Source organism: Bufo gargarizans, chromosome 3, assembly GCF_014858855.1.
Source record: "Bufo gargarizans isolate SCDJY-AF-19 chromosome 3, ASM1485885v1, whole genome shotgun sequence".
In the NCBI taxonomy this organism is placed as follows: Eukaryota; Metazoa; Chordata; class Amphibia; order Anura; family Bufonidae; genus Bufo; species Bufo gargarizans.
The window spans coordinates 459,429,023-459,453,427 of NC_058082.1; the positions used below are offsets into that span (position 1 = coordinate 459,429,023).

Below are 24,405 nucleotides of genomic sequence, written 5' to 3' on the forward strand. Positions count from 1 at the left end.
TTAAAGCGAGAGGCACAAACAACCTCCCAGGAGGACAAAGATCAGGAGCCTCTGACTGGGCTACCTGCACCTCTGCCTCCAATTCAGGAAAAAGAGCAGAGACCACCACACCTTCAGCCAAAATGGGACCCGGGTCTTTAAAATTCCCACCTCCCGGGAAACAACGTGACAGGGCATCTGCCTTCACATTCTTAACCCCAGGGCGGAACGTGACAACAAAATTAAACCTGGAAAATAACAAAGACCATCTGGCCTGTCTCGGGTTCAGACGCTTGGCTCACTCCAAGTAGGCCAGATTTTTATGGTCAGTAAACACGGTAATAGGGTGTCTGGCTCCCTCTAGCCAATGGCGCCATTCCTCAAAAGCCAATTTGATGGCCAACAACTCCCTATCTCCCACATCGTAATTTCTCTCTGCGGAGGAGAGTTTCTTCGAGAAAAAGGCACACGGTCGCCATTTGGCAGGAGAGGAACCCTGAGACAAGACCGCACCCACACCCACCTCAGAAGCATCAACCTCAACTATGAAGGGTAGAGAAATATCAGGTTGTACCAAGATGGGAGCGGAAGCAAAACTCTCCTTGATATTAGAAAAGGCCTTACGCGCCTCTACTGACCAGGACGAAAAATCTACCCCCTTTCTGGTCATATCAGTGAGTGGTTTAACAACAGAGGAATAATTCAAAATAAACTTCCTGTAATAATTGGCAAAGCCCAAAAAACACATCAGCGCCTTCTGATTCTCAGGAAGCTCCCACTCAAGCACAGCGCGGACCTTCTCGGGGTCCATGCGAAAACCAGAAGCGGAGAGAAGAAACCCCAGAAATTGAATTTCTGGAACCACAAACACACATTTTTCCAGTTTCGCGTATAATTTATTCTCCCGCAGGATGAGCAAGACCTGACGTAAGTGTTCCTTATGAGTTTTGAAATCAGGAGAAAAAATCAAAATGTCATCCAAATACACTAATACAAATTTTCCCATTAAATGATAAAAAATGCTGCTCACGAAATGCTGAAAAACGGCTGGGGCATTCATCAAACCAAAAGGCATAACCAAATTCCCAAATTGGCCCTCAGGGGTATTGAAGGCTGTCTTCCATTCGTCTCCTTGTCTGACCCTGACCAGGTTGTATGCCCCTCTTAGATCTAATTTGGAAAAGACTTTAGCCCCAACAATCTGGTTAAACAGGTCCGGGATCAGAGGAAGCGGATAAGGGTCACGAATAGTGATACTGTTCAGCTCCCTGAAATCCAGACAAGGTCTTAAAGAACCATCTTTTTTCTTAACAAAGAAAAAACCAGCGGCAACAGGTGACTTCGAGGGTCGTATGTGTCTTTTCTCAGACTCTCAGAGATATAAGCACGCATAGCGACCCTTTCAGGTTGGGAAAGATTGTATAAACGAGATTTAGGCAGCTTGGCACCTGTGATGAGATTAATAGGGCAATCGTACTCCCTGTGCGGGGGCAAATCCTGAACTCCACTCTCAGAGAAGACATCCGAAAATTCTGAGAGAAAAGGTGGTACAGTCTTAGTAGAAACCTCAGAAACAGATGTCGTGAGGCAATTCTCTCTGCAAAAGTCACTCCAACCATTTATTTGCCTCGCTTGCCAATCAATGGTGGGGTTATGTTTAGTGAGCCAGGGTAGCCCCAACACAAGAGGAGTAGGTAATCCGCTAAGGACGAAACATGACACATCCTCAACATGAGCATCACTCACAATTAAACGGATATTGTGAACTATGCCCTTTAATGATTTCTGAGAAAGTGGAGCGGAATCAATAGCAAAAACAGGAATATCCTTTCCCAAAGTGCATACCTGGAAACCATGAGTTATCGCAAATTGATTATCAATGAGATTGACAGCTGCTCCACTATCTACAAAAATCTCACAAAAAATGTTCTTGCTCTCTAGCGCCACCCTGGCAGACAGGACAAAACGGGAACTACAAGCTAACGGAAAACCTTCAATCTCCGCCTCAACCCTGCCAATAGTAACAGATGGAACATTTTTTAAAGATTTTTTCCTTTTTGTTTCTTTATTACTCCCAAAAAACTGCCTGAATCTCCTAGAGGGACAAACATTTGCCAAATGATTTATACCTCCACAACAAAAACAAACTTTTCCATGAAGGCTGAATCTTCTATTGTCAGAGGCAATCAACCCCAGCTGCATGGGCTCCTTCTCAGAAGGGACTGACAGCGACTGAGACCCCTGCGCACAGAATGAGACCGCTGCACTGTCCTGGGATTGAGTATGACAGGAAGGAGTGCTCTCTCCTCTCTCTCTAAGACGCCTGTCAATACGAACGGCCTGAGACATAGCAGAGTCCAAGGAGATAGGCCTCTCATGAAAGGCAAATGCATTTTTTCATCCCTCTGAAAGACCATGGCAAAATTGACTTTGGAGTGCAGCATCATTCCAACCAGTATTAGCTGCCCATCTCCTGAAATTCTGAGCAGTATATCTCTGCGGATTGTTTACCCTGGCATAAGAGATGGAGTCTAGACTCAGCCAAAGCAATACGATCCGGATCATCATATATCTGACCCAGGGGTAAAAAGAATTCATCCACTGAACGGAGGGGCCGTGCCCCCACCGGCAGCGAAAAAGCCCACGACTGAGCGCTTACCCCTGAGCAGCGATATAATGATCCCCACCCTCCGTTCCTCATCACCAGAGGAATGGGGAAGAAGGCGAAAATGGAGTTTGCAAGCCTCTCTAAAACGCACAAAATTCTCACTACCCCCGGAGAACGTATCTGGGAGCGAGATCTTAGGCTCAGAACAAACTCCATGAACGCAAGCTGAACCGGTCACTAGAAACTGAGAAAGAGTCTTACGGAGATCAGCTACCTCCAATGAAAGACCCTGAAAGCGTTCAGTCAAAAGTGAAACCGGCTCCATGCTTGAGACGGTTTTGGCGGCTTATAATGTCACGGAAGGTGTACAGGAAACAAGACAATACAAAATTAATATATGACTCACTGGATCCAAAACTAAGGAACAAAAGGGAGACCCCTGCATAAGACCTGGCACTCTCCCTGACTGCTCAGCCTATGCGAAGATCCCAATGGTAGATGATCGCATATCCTCATACCTCGACTGTATAACACCTGAACACCCTATAATAGTGAGGGGACACGACCACCGGCTCCCTACACTAGACACGGAGGGAGTCAGGGTCACCTGGGATCCAGCAAACATAAAATCACAAATGAATGTAACACTTATCTTGTAGAAGAGTGGGAAATAGGATCAGCATGCACACACACTCCAGGAAGTTGTATAAGCCGCACACTAATGCATTATGGGGAGGAATTTAAAGGGATGCAATCAGTCCAACTACAATCCAGCAATTATGGATATTTGGTGACCACTGCATTGTATTATTTTGTGTGCTGCAACACAACCATCTTCATTATTATTAGGGCACAACCAAAGTCATTACTGTGTAGCCCTGTGCAAGTGCATGGGAACACACCTTACAGGTTCTTTGGATGGTGTGGAGGTGATTTTTTTCAACAAATTCAGTCTTTACTTTACAATACATTTCACTCAGTATAAAGGCATAAAATAGTACCATTACAGTCTATTTTAGGCACATTACACTTGTTGGTTTCAGTCTCTCAGTGAGGGCAGACTGAGGATACACTTAGTGGTTTTACGTCTATAGTCCACAGGTACAGTAAGTATTAGTTCTCACGTAGAAGCATATTTCTAAAGCTATATATATTCTCTAAACAGTTCCTAGTCCCAAGGGGATCTCCCTGATTTAAGGGTGATGTGTTGGCCTGTAGTACCATAGTTTGACACTTAGAGACCTTTCCGTAATCCACTTGTCACACTTGCCTGGGCACTAGTCCTCCCTCTGCTCCATTGTTCCTAGGGGATGAGATACAGACCAGGGTGTTGGGTCCTTTTAAACCCAGCAGCACTAACCCTACTTCTTCCTCTCTCAAGGACCCAACCCTCACCTGTCACTTTGGTAAGGATAGAAGCTCATTCTACTCTCATGTTTGTTGACAGTAGTCATTGTTGCTGCAGCTGGTTCTACCTGCTGCAACCTTCTCATCTGCAGGTACATTCCACCTTGCTGCAGCTGTTTCATTCATTACAGTGAGACACCTGTGGAGGGAGACCCCCTGTCCTCCTACATTTGCTCTACATTGTCTTTGGTGTCTGTCTCCATCTTTGGGTCATCACAGTTGTGGTGTCCGCTACCTAGCCAGGGACATCAACTCAGGCTTACACACACAGGCCTTCCGGGCTCCCTTATGAGTTTGGGCCTCTCTTCAACACTGTATTTTGGCCTTGCCTGGTGCAGAGGTGTGAATGCACAACACACAGCTCATTCATCACTAACTAACATGGTGTCTGACACTATGCTTACATGGCCGCTCCATCTACTGAGTGGGTCATGTGCTAGCCGTGTCACTGCTCCTCACTGCAAAGGGACTGGCACCTCTCTCTTCTCTGTTCTGCCTCTCCTGACAGAGCACAGGTCAGTACAGAGTATCATAGCAGTGGTACAACAACAGCATTCTTCGTAAGGTGGCACTCACCTTACATCCTTAACCTAATACGTATACTGTTTCATCTTTTCGAACACATTTTCCTCTTTAAAAGAATCACTCACAAAAACACAGTTTTTGAAAACACAATCCTTTAGCATGACAAATATGCAGTGCCAGGGAACATGAAAGCGCTGTATGATTGTTTATTAATAACTTCTTGCAAAATGTAGAAAATACAGTATTTCTGCTTTGTCTCACATAGAGGTTTTGATTAGTTCCACTATATAACTCTCATTCTGCAGCTTCCCTCTAGTGGCAAAGCCAAATCATTTTGAAATCCCACATGACAAGCACATACATCTGCTATTTTAATTTTTTTATTTTTGCTGATGTCTCCATTAGAAACTAGCAATATCTGAACAAGCAAAAAAAGATTTAAAAATGCTAAAAAGATACACTGATTATATTCAGGTTTAATAAAAAATATCAGAAACGTTGACATCAGACAACCGGAACCTGTTCTCATTCTTTAGACATTCATATCTTTTTGTGCTACTTCGTGAACGAAGACAACCTTGCAGCAATCCATGTATTACTTGTTTTACATTGTAATTATGTATTGTTACTCTAGTTCTGTGAGTTAAGTAGGAAACACAAGCAAGCACATGACTAGTTACAGCAGTAAACCCAATGGTATAATTAGATGAAAGGAGTCCCATTTATGGTGCCTCGTTTTGTCATCCAGGACAGATAGACCTGATGTTTAATTCCCTCTTTCCACGGCTACTTGGATCAATTCCCTACCCTCTTCTTTGATGATAATATGGTTTCACTTGAAAGGTTGGTGGGCGACCTGGACCCCACCTGATCCACTATTGCAGCTGCTTCATAGCACACGTAACTTTCTACTGCAGTCTAAGAGAGACAGCCAAGCCCACAACTCCCCACATTCTCGGAAGTGAGTTTCCTACAGAATATATTGGGCTGAAGATGAGAGGTTGGTTGGAGGCCTCTACGTCCTCAGTGTAGTGACCCCAGGAAACATGACCATCACATACTGTAACCTGGCCCTACCCACAATGGTTCTTATCATAGAAACCCACTGTAAACGATATTTGGTAGAATTCTGTTCGATCCTGGTGTGAAAATTGCACTTATGAAAATCAAAAGGTCTCCTTGACAGACAAAAACAGAAAATTATGTCAACTTGCCATTATTATGTAAAAATCATACAGAAAACCAGAATATGAGTGTGACGTGTGAACTTACAATTAACAATTAATTGTCTCCATTTCTATGTATGCATACTAATTTGCAATGACTTGTCCTACACAGAGCTGACTATTGGTCGATAATAATGTATAACAATCATTTTCAGATCACAGTCGGTCTGAGATGGATCTCAGCAGACAGTTTCCAGAGGGGAATGGGGAAACAGGAAGTATAAGGAGCATATCTGTTCCAGGGAGATTGAACACTAATTTGGTGAGTTGAACATTAATCTCTTACAGAATGTAGACAGAGTGGCAAAGTAAACTCAAACTGTATTCCTCTTGAATAATCTCCCCAATGTCAACCGGCTCTACTGACAATGTAATGTATATGAGAATTGCCTGACAGGATCTGCCATATTAAATTTTAACTTGACCAATCCTACTATTTTTCCTGGAGATCAGCAGCAGCCATCTGTCCTCCTCTCCAATAATGGCTCGATGGACCATGTATTGTGTGTTTACGGAGACTTGGGGCGAGGCTTGCCCAGCTTTATTATACTTTATTATATTTTATAATTTAACTGAATATTTGTTATTTATTTTTGTAGCTGTATTCATTATTTCCAAATGTTCACATTTGGAAATACATGTGATTGCCTTCTTCTTCATGGCAGGAAATAAATACAGATGGGCCTTTTCTGTGCGATCTGCATTTCTTCCAAGTTCCATTAAATTCTGTTTACTTAGAAGCCTTGAGGCTTACACCTCCAAATCTTCTGCTCTAAAAAGGTTGTGAGGGGGCTGCTCAGCTGTTGGCCAGTGTATCCGCTGACACATTCGGAACAGTGTGTCTTAAGGGTTTACTCTTTATTAATTAAAGGAGAAATCCAATTTTAAAAACATTGACACCATTTTGTCATCAAAATCCACAAAAACTAGGAACTGAAGTCAATACATATTTTAAGTGACATAATATCCACTGATATATAATTTAGATTTATATAACTGATCTGCATTTTTTTCATGCTATGCAGATTTAAAATTCTATATTAATACTTCAAGATTATAAACAATAGAGCAAATTTCCCATTGGGCAGAATTGGAGGTTGATTTTAAGTGGACTCTGCATGGATTTTAGTGGCAAAATTTACAAAATAAAGCAACCGTGTGGTTTTAAAAACTCTTTAGATCCAGCTCCCATCAGTTAAAAATAACTTTTACTCCTAAAATTTTAAAAACTCCATGGTGTCGTCTTGCTTACGTGTTCTATGTACAGTATACTGCTCTTAATCATAAGATTAAACACCTTATGTGCAAAACGCGTAAGTGAGAGGTCACCGTGGAGTTTTTAGTAATATAGAAGTAAAACTTATGTTTTAACTGATGGGTGCTGGATCTACTTCACCTTTTTGAGGTTTTCACCCCCATGGCCGAGTCTGAGTAACATCTGTGCCTGCCTCCTCCTTTTCAGACTAGGGATATTTTACATGCGTCCTGGATCCTGGGTGAGCTGTGAACTTTAGTTTCTTTATTCTGAACATACTCTTAGTAGAAATATGGTTGAATACCATTTTGTCTTGTATGTGAACAAACATTAAGAAGAACAGCATTTTATCAATTGAACAGATCAAACTGTATATTAATTATCAGCTAGATTTACTGTAACACTCTGTGACGCCATCTTTCGTATATACTGTATATATCAAAACAAAGGCGTTAGCACAATCTGCTATATATGTAAAGCACGGCGGTGGCCTCAGGAGCTGAATGCGCTCCATCGGTAACATAAAGCAGAAACCCTGTTGCAATGGCCTGGATAGGAGCTAGCTCCAATCTCAGCTGACTAACGCGTCACATTCCAGGATCACTAGTGACTACTGTATCCAAGTGACTAGACAGACATAGGAACTCCCTCTGTTACCCCACCAATGCCTTGGTGATGCAATCATGCATTGCCCATAGGTTATGAAGGAACTCAGAGACTTAATGGTCCTCAAGTCTGTCATGTACAGAACCAGTAAGATCATCTAGCACTCTGAATGTTCTTTTGAATATGATTTATTTCAAGAAATATTATAACTTGGTAAAGGTTTTGGGTACTGCTACATATTGCGTTGGTGCTGCGCACAGCAAAACAAAAAAACCCCAGTTTTTTTGGTCACCCAGTATTCAAAAAATGAAAGAAAATGTTGAACATCCTCTAAAGAGGTACTAATTTGGGCATAAACCTTTGGTAAGTGTTTTGGCCAAAATAAGGTTGATCCATAAGTTGAAATTGATTGCTTTGCTCTATAAACATAGTAACAAGATTACAGAGGTTGTCCGAACTTTTACTATTTGTGACCTATCCTCAGGATAGGTCATCAATATCAGTTTGGCGGGGGTCCAACATCCTTCACCCCCGCCAATCAGCTGTATAAGGAGATGGCACATGCAGTGCGTGCATGCCATTTCCCGTCTCTCTTCCTGTTAGCTGCTGATTTGCCATAGACAGCAGCAGCGGACAGTAAGAGAGACGGCACGTGCTCACTGCGCACGTCGTCTTCTCATACAGCTGATCGGCAGTGGTGCCGAGTGTTGGACCCCTACCGATCTGATATTGATGCTCTATCCTGAGGATAGGTCATCAATAGTAAAAGCCCGGAGAACCCCTTTAATGATTGTCTTTTATGGTCAGATTGTTGACTTTCATTGCTGCATCTGTGGCCATTTTAACACATTTTCAGTAATTAACATAGCACATTAACACTGTGTACTATAATGTGCTTTCTCCTCCACCAAAGTACAAAAAGAAAAAAGTCAATCCTATTAGGCCTCTGTGATCTTATATAGAGGGAAGCATAGCCAATTGCAACAGGCGGTGCCCTGGCTCATGCAAGATAAAGAAGCCAAATGTTCGCACTATTGATTAGCATTAACAGAGCTGCGGGATACGACTTCTCCTATTAGACTTCACGGTCTGCTAGTGTTGGGGAAACTGTGATATTCACTGTTAGCAAATTAGCACAAATGAGAGCCAGGAACTGGGAAAACTAATACTGTTTCCTCAGTTGGCTCTAATGTGTATTCTGCTCAGATAAGAGCGAGAAGAAATGACATACAGGATACCAAATGCCTATCCATTTGATGAAGCACAAGAACCCTCTTAAACGAGACTTGTTTGTATAATAGATTTTTCAAGTAAGTTAATAGAAATCAAGCTCACATAATTCTTCATCCTACATTTTGCCACATATTGTTCATTTCATTATTTAATTGTAGATTTCACTAAAATTGGGTATTGGTTTAGAAAACACATATGCAAATACTCTTTTATGCAGTTCTGAGTAAATTGAGGTGACTAAAGGATCTACAAAGAGTGTCTTGCTCTGTAGGACCCATCATGTCTGTGCATTACATGGATGACTTGTCATTTGTAATGTTCAATTTCCCCTCCCCTTTTTTTTTTACAAAGTAAGTCAATGGCAGATGTATGCAACTGGTTAGACATCACAGTTGAATATGTCTGGGACATACGTTTGGCGGCACTGTATGTGAGCCATATATGATTTTTTTTTTACCTTGATTCATTTCAGCTTTGAGAAAATCTGTCACGCAAGACTGAACACCATATTTCTCAGTGTACCAGATAACTGGCATAATATATAGATAAATCTGCTTCTGTTCGTATAGTATATTACAAAACTGAAAGCCTGCAGCCACCACTAGGGGGTGCTCAGTGCATAAGAATTTATACAGTTACTGTATAATGAAAGTTGTAGATAGTCTCTTTGCATTGAGCTCCCCCTAGTGTTGGGTGATGGAAGATGCAGTAAATCTATGTCTGGAACAGCAGATGCAGTTAAGTGCTAGGCCCCCCTCGCCCTGATTCCCATAACAGTTGCAAGGTCTGCTTCTATGGCTGCTGCATGCAAGAATGCCTTTTGATTAAATGAATTTGACTGTATATGTATATCATTTTTGACTGTGTATGTATATCATTTTTTCAGGAATATGTAGATGAAAATGAAGAGGATTTTACAGACTTAGTGCCATACCAACCAGCCAGTTTACGAGGTGGATATTCTGTTGTAAGTAAAGGACTGGGGATGTGCTAGTTTTAGGTACTTGTCGCTATTTGGATGACATATACACTTTCTAATACAATTACCTTTCTCAGGCAGTCGGTTCCCAGCCTACTATATTTACAAGTGAATGTGATATATTTTATGATATTATCATATTCACTCGAGAAGGTCAGGGAATGGTGGTATGGGAACCAAGCAGAATAAAGTTAACTATATTATAAAGCATTTTATTTTTTACCTTTTTGTGATCATGTTGACCTATTCACACACAAATGCTAAAGATCTCCATAGTAAATAAATATGAACAGGATCCAGGTGGTACTCTTTTCCCTTCTGGATAGTGCCCAAAAGGCATCAGGGAAAAGGGTATACAAATTAGCTTTATTTCTTAAAAGAAAAGAAAGATGAACCTCTATTACAACCAGATAGAAAGTAACTATCCTATAAATCAATGTTCAACCTGTTAAATGGGCCTTGAGACAATTTAGGATTATAGCTAAACCAGTACCTCATCTGCAGACAGCTGTATTTGGGTGATTGTCCCTCATCAGTGCAGAGTAGAGAGAACTGGCTTAACTAGTGAGAAATCTTTGTCAGGATCTGGCTGGAACTAGTTCTCCTTATAGAGAGCGCCTAGTAGGTGTACGGAGTCTTATAGGCCTTGAAAAAATTATGCAAATTTGCTCTCTTTCCAGTGGCTACAGTGCCAATCACAAGAGGTACAGCAGCACTAAGACTTACCTAAACATTGGATATATGGATTATTTGGAATTGCACTCATTTCATTCATATGTATGTGTGTCTATCTGCCCCATCCTCATCAGATAGGATCTTCCAATTACATGTCCGCACTTTGGGTCTGGATCCGTTCCGCAATTATGCGGAACAGGTGCGGACCCATTCATCTTCAAAGGGAACGGAAAAGATGCGGACAGCACACATCCGCATTTCCGGGCTGCGGCCCCGAACTTCCGGGCCGCGGCTCTGCAAAAAAATAGAACATGTCCTATTCTTGTCCGCAGCTGCGGACAAGAATAGGCATTTCTATTAGGGTGCCGGCCCAGTGTTTTGCAGATCCGCAAAACACTGCGTACGTGTGAGTGGATCATAACTCACCTCTCTTGGGCCTAGAACTCCAAAATTAACTAATTTCCTTATATCCACAATGTATACAACTGTGACACCTATATTATTTGAGTTTGTGAGGCCGATGGCTAAGGGCTCACTCAGAAAATAGGACCCGGGTGTGACTGCTGCCTCTGTACCCCCTGTAGCTACTCCCCAGCTTTAGTTTGTACTATGGCATGCTATGTAAGTTTGTTTTGGGTGTAATTTCTAATCAGTGTAATTGAAAACTTCAGGTTGTGTGTGTGTGTGTATATATATATATATATATTTGTCGATTCCATGTTATTTTATCTTTTCTGAATATTAGCTAAGTAAAGTCAAGAGTTAATGATAATATGAAAGAAATGGCGCTTTGTTCAGGTAGTCTCAGCTTCGAGAGCAGTCTGATGATCTGTAGATGCCTGTGACAGTCTGGATCATGATATTATTATAGTCTTCTACAACACAATGCCAAGCAGGACTCAGTGAGAATGGGAAGTACCACAGCATTATTCTCTGAGAGTACCTCACAGTTCACCTCTGCGGTATATGGATGTTGAATGAAGACTTCAAAAACCACAAAGCGTGACAGATATTCTTGTAAGATCTTCAGTTGGTCCTGTCACTGCTGTAATGATGAGACAACTTCATCTTGTTAAGGTGTCTAGTCTACCCTCCTGCTAAGTAAATGAACAGCCAAGCAAGGTCGAAATAACTGAGGAAATGTTTAGTTTTGAGGCTCAGAACATGTAAAATGAATTAAGCTCTGTGTCAGTGAAGCTCTTCTCTACCACCCCTTCCTGTTCTGCTCAAGCATTAGAAGCAGTAAAATATACTATAATACTAAAGATCTACTCTCTGTTACTAGGCACCAAGGTCCTATGAAATGCAGTGTGCAAAGGTTTTGGTGGCACAAACTAATATGTGGTACCAACGCTTCGGTATTATACGGTGTAACACTACTGTATCTTCTCAGAAAAGTGGGGATCAAGAGGTGTTATCTGTTACCAGACATCTTTACAAATTTGTATGGGCAAGCACAGTGCTGATAGAAATACACATAAGAGTCCCCTTTAAATGATGCTTTGAGCTGTTAGCCAACATGCGTAAGTCAGACGTTCCCAACCAATAGCTCTCCAGCTTTTAGAAAACTATAAGTCCAATCATCCTGAAGCTAATGAACTTTAGCAACAGTACCTGGCCCCGCTAACACACACCTCCCCTCCCCTAACCCTTCCTTGTGTGTCCTCTCCTCCTTTAGGTACGGTCCTCCTGTTTCCTCGACAGGCGCTGCATACGTTGTTCTTCTTACTCATACTCTTTCTCTTTCGTCATCTTCTCCATCTTAGATGGAGTTTACCAAGCAGACATCTTAGATTCTTAACTTTTCTATTATCATTATCCTCCCAACCGTGCTCAGAACCCCCATATCAGATCCTCAGATCAAACCCCCATATCAGACCTCAAATCAGAACCCTGATGTGATATATGGGATTACACATCCTGCACATATCGCTGAGCTGTTCGTGTTCCTTGTATCACTACTATGAGTTACAGACTCTTGCATGCGATGGCTCCCCAGATCATCACACCGGCAGTTGCAGCAGTGTGTCACTCCACAGCAAAAAGCAGAATTGAAGTGCTCACCATGAAGCCTCCATACTCAATCCTGACCATCATCGGATCCCAAACACAATATGGATTTGTTGCTAAATATGATTAGGTTCTGGTTTGTAACAGTCCAGGTTTCTCATTGACAAAACAAACAAAGGCAATGGTGGCTGACTGATAATGGTAGCACACATAATGGCCTTCATGACACCACATTTCCTTCTGCTAAGCACCTGGAAATGGTCCAGGTAGAAACAGCGGTGTGGACATGGACACTGTGGGAGCTGCTAATGCTTTTAGGTGAATCAAATGAACTGGTGGTCTGTCTGGGCTGTTCGAAGACTGTTTGCCAAGTGTGTGTGTCCTCATGTAACCACTGCTCCCAACACATCCTAAGAGCTAGGTCAGAACGACCTAGATGGTGGGCAGTTTCATCTAAACAAATATCCTGCTTCCCTCTCAAAGTCTATCAACTGCGTAAAATGTCTTCTAGTGTGGCTACCCAAAAGTAGCCTCTGAGAATATTTGTATAGGAAGCACTTTTACGCTGCCTTGTGTTAAGACTCCGTGTTTTAATCAGATCACACATAAAATCATATACATATCTACCTGAGACATAACTCACATGCCGAATTATGCAGCAATCCGACATTTCTATCTGGGTGCGTTATTTTTTTTGCTAGTGAGTATATAATAGTTAAATATTAGAAAATGGTCAGTAACTTCACAAAGCAGTACCAATTTGTGCCTCACTTCCAAAGAGTCAAATATCCAATTTTACTTTCTATAAATGTCAGTGACACGAATGAATTACAGTTTGGAGCCAGGTTTGTTTTGTGGCCACAGTGATGTCTGCTAAGAGGAGATGGATTCCTCAGGCGTAAAACATATATATAGAATTTCCAAATCGATAGGTAGAAATTGCTGTGGATCTCCTTGAATCTCCTTCTGACGGTCTCTTATTTTATTGGCTCTTCTTTTGGTGTGTGTTTCTAATTCTGTTATCATTGCTGCTTTCTACCCTTCTTCTTTCTATAAGCATGCCCAGTCAGTCTCGGACAAGAAGTGGACCCACTTAAGTGTCCCTGACGCTGATGCAGACACTGTGAGTTCTTACCTGATACTAATTTTTTCTGTCTTCTTGTAAATGTTTGCATGTTTTTTGCCTTTGTCATATTCTGTGGGCAATATTGGCTTTAATATTGGCATGCCGAAAGATCACAATTGCCCGATGAATGAGCTTGTTCCTCTGGTAATTGGCGACAGTAATAAACTGCCAGATGATCACTACCGAGCATTACTACATCACCGGGAATACAGACTTTACATTCAGCTCTCTCCATGAAGTGCACTGTTATCTCTGTATTTGCATAGTTTGCTCCCAGCAAGCGCACTGCTCTTCCTCTGATGTTATCAGGGGACAGCTAGGACTGATCCGGCGCTGACCCGTATTATATATATTTTTTAAGTATTGTCTTTGAGAGATCCCCCAACCTCATTAGACCACATGCATATATCCCAAACAGAAAATCTGCAGCATATTACAGGACCAGCTAATGAGAATTTTTTTTTTTAAATATCATCTGCATTCTGCACAAATTTTCCCATGTATAAATTGACCTGTGGTGCAGATTTTGAAATCCTCAGCCTGTCAATTCATTTAGTGAAGTTTTCACTCATTACAATGCATAATCTGAAATCTACAACAAAATCCTCATGTAAAGCATGAATTTTTGGCTGCAGATAGGCTGCAGAATCATCACAGCAAAATCTACATTCAATACTGCAGGGGAAATTCTAATTAAATTAAAAGGGTTTTCCAAGATTATTTTTTAGTGATGACATCAGTATCTTATCAGTGGCGGTCCGACATCCGCTTCTGCTAGGCCAGTGACGACACATGCATCGATCACGTGGCCAAGCACCACTATACAATGCACACAGGAGCGCCGCTGCCTTCTCAAAACAGCTGAACGGCGGGGGTCCCGGTGGTAGAAATCCTTGGAAAGCTCTTTTAATTCCTGTGTGCATTTAGCCTTTAAGGGTTCTCTGGACCTTTTACAAAACCTGTACTTTCTTCTGCCCTATAGAAAAAACTACAGGCTACGGATTGTGTCCTTCTCTTCCTGTTCAGCTACATAATAGTAATAGGAAGACTGGGAAACACATCTGGTCAGAACCCGAGAAAGTGACTGCATCAGCGGTGTGGTGGATGTGCGGGTATTAACCAAACTTCCATAAGGCATAGAATAGATGGGTTTTGTAAAACATAAGGGCACTTGCAGCAGCCGTACCTAGGACTACTCTTATTTCCTTACAACAGCTTATTATAATGACATTTACATTTTACTTCTACAGAATTATAAAGAAAGAGAACCATGTCTAACGTAACCCCTGAAACCTACCTTATGTATATGTCATTCGTAATCTTGCTGAAAGCTCCTGCTGTTCATTATTCCTACTAATAGGCTACTTTGCGTAAGGCGTCTATTGGCCCCTGTATTTCCCAAATAATTGGAATACTTGATGAAAATGTATCCTCAAGGTGTAGGGTTTCCCAACGTTTCTTTACTCTATTATCTGTTCTATCTATGGTAGCATTAAAAGACTAGAGCTAATTAAAATAAATTTTGCTCTGTGTTGTGTGTTCCACCATATTAGTAAAAGTAAGAATTGGACACCATTGCCAGCCATACAGGTGTATGGTAACTTGCTGGTTATATGTTCTCTGCTATAAAATAAAACATTTGCCGAAGTTTTCCCATTGGAAGTAGATTGGCATAGGAGACACCTCCATGCAGGTGGCTCTTCTGGAAGGGTGGCTGCTCATGACTTGTCAACCTAATAGAAGTCCCAACTTTTAAAATCTTCAACATACATTTAGGCAATATGATATACATATGATATACCCAGTCACTGCAGTGCCTTCTCAAACAGCTCATCTTCTGACCCTATCTGCTGGTTGCTCATTTTTGCGAATTGCTGACCACTGGGAGCCTAAAAGTCATATGTCTAGCTTAAAGCACCAGGTTTCTTTTGCCTAGAGGTTCCTGACAGGTATATCAGTACCAAAGTCCTAGACTGCATGATCAAATGTTTACTTTGTTTTACACTGTGCTACTGAATATTATAGCATATGGATGCCATAGAGTGGTTCCCCACTTAGGATCTTACTCTGGGGGCAAGAGAGGAAAACTGTAAAGAGCAACTTGTGCTTTGGAGCACTTTTCATGACCATGTGTTAAATCATATTAATAGGGGCAGTGTAATACAACTGCTTGCACGAGCTGAAGGATTTATTTCTAGTTGAGGCAAGCCCTTTAAAGAAGCCCTTAGAGATGTCAAGACGTCTACCAGTCAAACTAATACGTTTTTGGTATAAAATGATCATCTCTGTTTATTGGAAATCCCATGAGGTCCAATATAAACATTCAGTCATAATGATATTTGCAAATTAGAAACTGTTACGTTCATATACGTACATAATATGTTACAGTATTGAAAGAAATATCAGGATATTTGTCTGTCTATGGTCACAGTCAATGGTAGAATGCTTACAATATTGGGTACATTTTGTTATCTACAGCAGATTAATTGAGTTCAGAAAAAAGATGGTTGGCTAGAGCCACATGCAATTAGAGCTTAGCAGGTATTGTATAGTCTGGATTGTGGTTTTATGTCCTGACACATTCTTGCAATCAATAGCATATTAGGCTGAGAGACATTTAAGCCCAAAGTGACACGCTTTCATGTAAGATAATGGAAGTCAATGTTAATGTATAGTCTTGTGGCTTATGTTTCCCTGGAGGATACTAAACTAGTAGCAGATCATGCAAAGATGAGGAGTGGAACAAACAGCTACATTAAAAGGTTGTCACTAAGGCTACTTTCACACTCGCGTTTGGTGCGGATCCGTCATGGATCTGTACAAACGCTTCCGTTCAGATAATACAACCGCATGCATCCGTTCAGAATGGATCCGTTTGTATTATCTGTAACATAGCCAAAACGGATCCATCTTGAACACCATTGAAAGTCAATGGAGGATGGATCAGTTTTCTATTGTGCCATATTGTGTCAGTGAAAACGGATCCATCCCCATTGACTTACATTGTGTGTCAGGACAGATCCATTTGCCTCCGCATTGTCAGGCGGACACCAAAATGCTGCAAGCAGAATGTTGGCGGAACGGAGGCAAACTGATGCATTCTGAACGGATCCTTATCCATTCAGAACGCATTAGGGCAAAACTGATCCGTTTTGGACCGCTTGTGAGATCCCTGAAACGGATCTCACAAACTGAAACCAAAACGCCAGTGCAAAAGTAGCCTAAACAGTACTTAGAAGAACTACGGAAAGTACAGGAACCCAAGCATCTAATTATTCTAGAATGTTCCAGGTTAAATATATATATATATATATATATATATATATATATATATATAGTGCAAAATAATAGCAGTCTAACATCACAAATGTTTAATTAGTGTTTTTGGCAGAAAAGATAACATGGGAATAAATTCATGACTAGGTGTAGCCGAGTGATGGGCAACTAACAGAATCAAATGTCATGACTAGAGATGAGCGAATCGAAGCTGATAAAGTGCAATTCGATCCGAATTTCAGGAAAAATTTGATTTGCAGCTGAATTTCCTCACGCTTTGTGGTAATGAATCAATTTTTTTCCTAAAATGGCTGCACGTGTGAGGACATGGAGAAAGGAACTCTGGGAAGGCAGGATTACCATGCCGTGCATGCAGCCAATCAGCAGCCAGCCCTGTGATGTCACAGCCCTATAAATAGCATCTTAGATTCTGCCATTTTCCAGTGTACTTAGTGCAGGGAGAGATGTCTGCAGGTGCTAGAGACAGTGCTAGAAAAACAATTTACAAATGCAGGGAAAGATTATTCAATGTGTAGGGAAAGGATAGGGAGGAATCATTCCACAGCTTTTATGTTGAAAAGGGTTCAGTAGGGGAGGTTACAGCCTGGGTAATAGGAACAATCTGATTACACCTTGCTGCACTGACTGGGGATTCATATTGCCATTTTACAGCTCTGTAATTCCAGCAAACTGTTCTTATTATGGTGCAAGTGCTGATTGATACAGGCATTAACAGGGATTATTACAAGGAAATATTTTTACGTCTTATTTGCCCTTGTGCAGTGCAGTTATACGTTCTAAAGCAATTTTTGGCTTGTATTAGTGGGAAAAAAGGGCTTATTAGCTGTTGTGTGGTGAAGTGCTAAAATTACAGCTCTTTTTGTCATGTATTAGTGGCAAAAGTAAAATATATTTGCTGGTCAGCGGTGTAGTTATACAGGGAGTGCAGAATTATTAGGCAAGTTGTATTTTTGAGGATTAATTTTATTATTGAACAACAACCATGTTCTCAATGAACCCAAAAAACTCATTAATATCAAAGCTGAATATTTTTGGAAGTAGTTTTTAGTTTGTTTTTAGTTTTAGCTATTTTAGGGGGATATCTGTGTGTGCAGGTGACTATTACTGTGCATAATTATTAGGCAACTTAACAAAAAACAAATATATACCCATTTCAATTATTTATTTTTACCAGTGAAACCAATATAACATCTCAACATTCACAAATATACATTTCTGACATTCAAAAACAAAACAAAAACAAATCAGTGACCAATATAGCCACCTTTCTTTGCAAGGACACTCAAAAGCCTGCCATCCATGGATTCTGTCAGTGTTTTGATCTGTTCACCATCAACATTGCGTGCAGCAGCAACCACAGCCTCCCAGACACTGTTCAGAGAGGTGTACTGTTTTCCCTCCTTGTAAATCTCACATTTGATGATGGACCACAGGTTCTCAATGGGGTTCAGATCAGGTGAACAAGGAGGCCATGTCATTAGATTTTCTTCTTTTATACCCTTTCTTGCCAGCCACGTTGTGGAGTACTTGGACGCGTGTGATGGAGCATTGTCCTGCATGAAAATCATGTTTTTCTTACCTTGCAGACTTCTTCCTGTACCACTGCTTGAAGAAGGTGTCTTCCAGAAACTGGCAGTAGGACTGGGAGTTGAGCTTGACTCCATCCTCAACCCAAAAAGGCCCCACAAGCTCATCTTTGATGATACCAGCCCAAACCAGTACTCCACTTCCACCTTGCTGGCGTCTGAGTCGGACTGGAGCTCTCTGCCCTTTACCAATCCAGCCATCTGGCCCATCAAGACTCACTCTCATTTCATCAGTCCATAAAACCTTAGAAAAATCAGTCTTGAGATATTTCTTGGCCCAGTCTTGACGTTTCAGCTTGTGTGTCTTGTTCAGTGGTGGTCGTCTTTCAGCCTTTCTTACCTTGGCCATGTCTCTGAGTATTGCACACCTTGTGCTTTTGGGCACTCCAGTGATGTTGCAGCTCTGAAATATGGCCAAACTGGTGGCAAGTGGCATCTTGGCAGCTGCACGCTTGACTTTTCTCAGTTCATGGGCAGTTATTTTGCGCCTTGGTTTTTCCACACACTTCTTGCGACCCTGTTGACTATTTTTAATGAAACGCTTGATTGTTCGATGATCACGCTTCAGAAGCTTTGCAATTTTAAGAGTGCTGCATCCCTCTGCAAGATATCTCACTATTTTTGACTTTTCTGAGCCTGTCAAGTCCTTCTTTTGACCCATTTTGCCAAAGGAAAGGAAGTTGCCTAATAATTATGCACACCTGATATAGGGTGTTGATGTCATTAGACCACACCCCTTCTCATTACAGAGATGCACATCACCTAATATGCTTAATTGGTAGTAGGCTTTCGAGCCTATACAGCTTGGAGTAAGACAACATGCATAAAGAGGATGATGTGGTCAAAATACTCATTTGCCTAATAATTCTGCACGTAGTGTATGTTCTAAAGCCTTTTGTGGCATGTATTAGTGGAAAAAGAAAAAACATTTGCTGCTCAGCGGTGCAGTTATCTGTTGTAAAGCTTTTTGTGGCGTGGAAAAAGAAAATACATAATTGCCGCTCAGCAGTGCAGTTATCTGTTCTAAAGCCTTTTGTGGTGTGTATTAGTGGAAAAATAAAAAATATATTTGCCACTCAGTGGTGCAGTTATCTGTTGTAAAGCCTTTTGTGGCATGTATTAGTGGAAAAAGAAAAAATATATTTTCCGCTCAGCGGTGCAGTTATCTGTTGTAAAGCCTTTTGTGGCGTGTATTAGTGGAAAAAGAAAATATATATTTGCCGTTCAGCAGTGCAGTTATATGTTTCAAAACCTTTTGTGGCGTTTATTAGTGGAAAAAGAAAAAATATATTTGCCGTTCAGCGGTGCAGTTATATATTCTAATGCCCTTTTTGCCCTGTATTAGTGGCAAAAGAAAAATATATTCGCCATTCAGCATTGCACTTATATGTTGAAAAGGCCTTTTTGTCCTGTAGTGGAAAAGTGGAAAAAAAATTAGGTCCTAATTGCCATTCAGCGGTGCAGTTTTATATTCTTAAGCCCTTTTTGTCCTGTATTGGTGTCAAAAGAAAAATATATTTGCTGTTCAGTGTTGCACTTATATGTTGAAAAGCCTTGTGTAGTGTAAAAGTGAAAAAAAATTAGGACCTAATTGCCGTTCAGTGGTGCAGTTATATATTCTAAAGCCCTGTCTGCCGTGTATTAGTGGCAAAAGAAAAATATATTTGCTGTTCAGCGTTGCACTTATATGTTAAAAAGCCTTGTGTAGTGGAAAAAAATAAGGGTCTATTTGCCGTTCAGTGGTGCAGTTATATGTGGTGAAGCCCTTTTTGCAGTATATACCGAATTACGTAGTGGTGAAATTTTTTAATGTGAAACAGGCTTTTTTGGGGAAAATTTTTGGGTGATTGGCGACAACTCTAAATCAGAACCATGGTGACCGACAATGGGACGAATATGGTGTCGGTGCTGCGACAAGGAGGGCTGAGGCATGCGCCCTGTAATGCATACGTGTTCAATCTGGTTGTCAAGCGGTTCCTGAAGTCTTCCACCCATCTGCAAGACATCCTAAAAGTGGCTAGGAAACTTTGTATCCACTTCAGCCACTCGTGCACCGCAAAGCAAACCCTCCTTCAGCTGTAGTGGCAGAACAGCACCCTCCAACAGAGGCTGATATGCGACGTTTCCATCCGTTGGAATTCCACCCTCCATATGTTGGACCAACTATATGAACAGAGAAAGGCCATCAACGATTTCTTGATGATCCAAGCGGACAGGAGTACTCCCCTGTGTAACTTTGATGTCAGCCAATGGCAGCTCATGCGTGACACCTGCTGTTTGCTCAGGCCCTTTGAGGAGGCCACATTATTTATCAGTCGCCAGGACTACAAGATGAACAACATCATTCCACTGCTTCATGTCCTGGAACAGATGAAGGTAAATCTGGCTGGTCAGGGGACTGGAGAAGTGGCGCCCACATCTCCCGGCCACATGAGCCCTGTGGGGGCTGAACTGCAGGAGGAGGAGGACATTGGCGCGCAAGCAATGTGTAGTGAAATGGGTGGTTTTTCTACACAGGTGACAGGAGAGGAGGAGCAGCTGGAGGAGCTACAGGGCGATGAGGAAGACGAGGCAGAGGACCCAGACACACCGTGGCAGTATGCAGTGGAGTCCCTCCAAGTCACTTGTGCAAATGGCCCGCTGCATGCTCACTTGCTTGTGTAGTGACAGCCAAATTGTGATGACTTCTGGCTCTCCACCTTGTTGTACCCTTGCTACCGGTCCAAAATGGGGTCCTTTTTTACACCCACTGAGAGGGAGGACAAACTGAACTATTATAGAGACATACTATGTAGTCAGTTGGCCGCTGCCTATCTGTGCTATCATCCATCCTCTCGCAGGTTTGACCTCTGTGCTCACATTCCACTGCGATAGCTGCTGGGGAGGGGTGGGGTGGCAGGAGCAGTACCAGCTCCATCAGCAGCAGCCTAGAGTCTAGAGTCGCTGATGAGCAGCTTTCTTCACCCGCCTAGAGAAGAAACTACTCACCAGCAGCTAGACATAGAGCAGAATCTGATCCAGAAGGTGGTGGCATACTTGGAGTGCATCCTGCCAGCCATCATTAAATATCGGCTGGACTACTGTACAGCCAAACTGGATTTGTGGCCGCAATTGTCCCATTTTGCCCTGGAAAAGCTGTCCTGCCCTGCCAGTAGTGTGGCATCCGAGGCGGTGTTTAGTGCGCCTGGGGCAATAGTTACCCCAAGGAGAACTCTCCTGTCCACCCTAAATGTAGAGAGACTGACCTTTGTGAAGATGAAAATGCCATAGTAAACATAGCTTTCTGTGATGAGGGACCCTGCCAGGATTTCATGCTGTCTGTGGTTCTGGCAGCAATTGGCACATCTACATCACCTCAAAGTCCTTAAAGGTTTATTCCCATTTTAGACATTTATCAAGCTACACTTGTTTGTGTAACTGGTGAGATATCCTTTGTTGTGCTACACTGTTTCCATAACTCCCATTCACATGTAGGAGATCTATGGAAACAGGATAGCATAGCCTGCTTGGCTGTTTCCGTAGTCTTGACTACTTGTGGCTGCTGCATTCTGGTAGGACAGTTTTTGAGGGCCTCCATTTGAGAGATAGATGCGGATCCTACCTCTGGGACTTGCATCTATCCGACATTTATGGCAAATCCTGTAGATGTGCCATTAATGTCTGAGATGGAAATATGCCTTTAAGCGAAATTGCATAACTTTCTTACAAAAATCCATTTTTTTTAATGACTTTTTGGCATTTCTTTCTCTGAAGTTGTAATTAGTTTTACAGCTTTTTTTTTTAAATCTCTTTTTAAATAGCGCATTAGGTTGCCTAGCTACTATAAAGACTTTGTTAACCACTTCCCAACTGGGCCATTTATCCCCTTCCTGACTGAGCCATTTTTTGCAAATCTGACATGTGTCACTTTATATGGTAATAACTTTGGAACGCTTTTACTTATCCAAACCATTCTGAGATTGTTTTCTCGTGACACATTGTACTTCATGATAGTCATAAATTTGAGTCAATATATTTCACCTTTATTTATGAAAAAATCACCAAATTACCAAAAAGTTTGAAAAATTAGCAATTTTCAAAATTTCTATTTCACAGAAAGTGATACCTCATAAAATATTTATTACTTCAAAATTTTCAATTTTTATCTATTTTTTTCTTTAACACATCGAGGGTTAACAGCCAAACAAAACTTAATATTTATTACCCTGGTTCTGTGGTTTACATAAACACCCCACATGTGGCCGTAAACTGATGTAAGGGCACATGGCAGGGCGCAGAAGAAAAGGAGCACCATATGGTTTTTGGAAGGCAGATTTGCTGAACTGGTTTTTAGATGCCATGTCCCATTTGAAGGCCCCCTTATACACCCTTACAGTAAAAACTCCCACAAAAAGTGACCCCATTTTGGAAACTAGAGGATAAGGTGACAGTTTTATTGGTACTATTTTGGGGTACATATGATTTTTAATTGCTCTATATTACATTTTTTGAGAGGCAACGTAACCAAAAAATGGCTGTTTTGGCACCGTTTTTTATTTTTATCTTTTACAACATTCATCTGACAGGGTAAATCAAGTGATATTTTTATAGAGCAGGTTGTTATGGACGCAATGATATCAAATATGTCTACTTTCTTTGTATGTTTCAGTTTTACATAATAAAGCATTTTTGAAAAAAAATTGTGTTTTTGTGTCTCCATTTTCTGAACGCCATATTTTTTTTTATTTTTCTGCCGATTGTCTTGTGCAGGGGCTTCTTTTTTGCAGGAAGAGTTGACCTTTTTATTGGTACCATTTTTGGGTACATATGATTTTTTTATCATTAATTATAACACTTTATGCGGCAAGGTGACCAAAAAAATTGGTTGTTTTAGAACAGTTTTTTACTTGAGGGGTTAGGTAATGTGACATTTTTATAGAGCAGATTGTTACAGACGTGTCAATACCTAATATGTATACTTTTTCTCATTTATTTAAGTTCTACACAATAATAGCATTTTTGAAACAAAAAAAATTACGTTTTAGTGTCTCCATAGTCTGAGAGCCATAGCTTTTTTATTTTTTGACCGATTGTCTTAGTTAGGGTCTTATTTTTTTGGGGATGAGGTGACAGTTTGGTTCTATTTTGGGTGGCATACGCATTTTTGATCGCTTGGCGTTGTACTTTATGTGATAAGTGACAAGTTTTTTTTGGCACTGTTTTTATTTTTATTTTTTTTACGGTGTTCACCTGAGGGGTTAGGTTATGTGATTTTTTTATAGAGCTGGTTATTACATATGCGGCGATTCCTAATATGTGTACTTTTATTTATTTCACTTTAACACAATAATAGCAATTTTGAAACAAAAAATTATGTTTTAATTTCTCCATGTTCTAAGAGCTATAGTTTATTTTTATTTTTTAACAGATTTTTTAATGTAAGGGCTCATTTTTTGCGGGATGAGGTGATGGTTTGATTGGTATCATTTTGTGGGAAATACGCCTTTTTAATCATTTGGCGTTGCTCTTTTTGTGATGTAAGGTGACAAAAATGTATTTTTTTTACACAGTTTTTATTTTTATTTTTTATGTTTATCGGACAGGGTAGGTCATGTGATATATTTATAGAACTGGCCATCACGGACGCAGCAATACCAAATATGTCAATTTTATTTAATTTTTTTTCTATTTTTTTTAAATGACTTAATTGGGGAATTTTTGTGAAACCTTTTTTTTTTATAAAACACTTTATTTTTTTTATTTTTTTTTTACAGTTTGCGTCCCCCATAAGGTCATACAAGACCTCTGGGGGACATTTAACGTCACTTTTTTTCCACTATTGGAATACTGCGCTGTACAGCCTCTGTGCAGGGCTGATTGAGGTCTGTGAAAGACCCGACAGCTCCTGCACTCT

The 24,405-nt window shown here is 40.9% G+C and overlaps 1 protein-coding gene across 2 annotated transcripts in view; it reads left to right on the plus strand.

Annotated features, from left to right (window-relative positions):
• Positions 1–24,405, plus strand: part of SYTL5 (synaptotagmin like 5) — a 237,780-nt gene that overhangs the window by 181,384 nt on the left and 31,991 nt on the right. For both annotated transcript variants that reach the window (XM_044286622.1, XM_044286621.1), the window contains exons 11-12: positions 5,901–6,007; positions 9,726–9,806. In XM_044286622.1, coding sequence (XP_044142557.1) covers positions 5,901–6,007; positions 9,726–9,806 — 188 coding nt within the window. The remainder of the gene's footprint in view (positions 1–5,900; positions 6,008–9,725; positions 9,807–24,405) is intronic.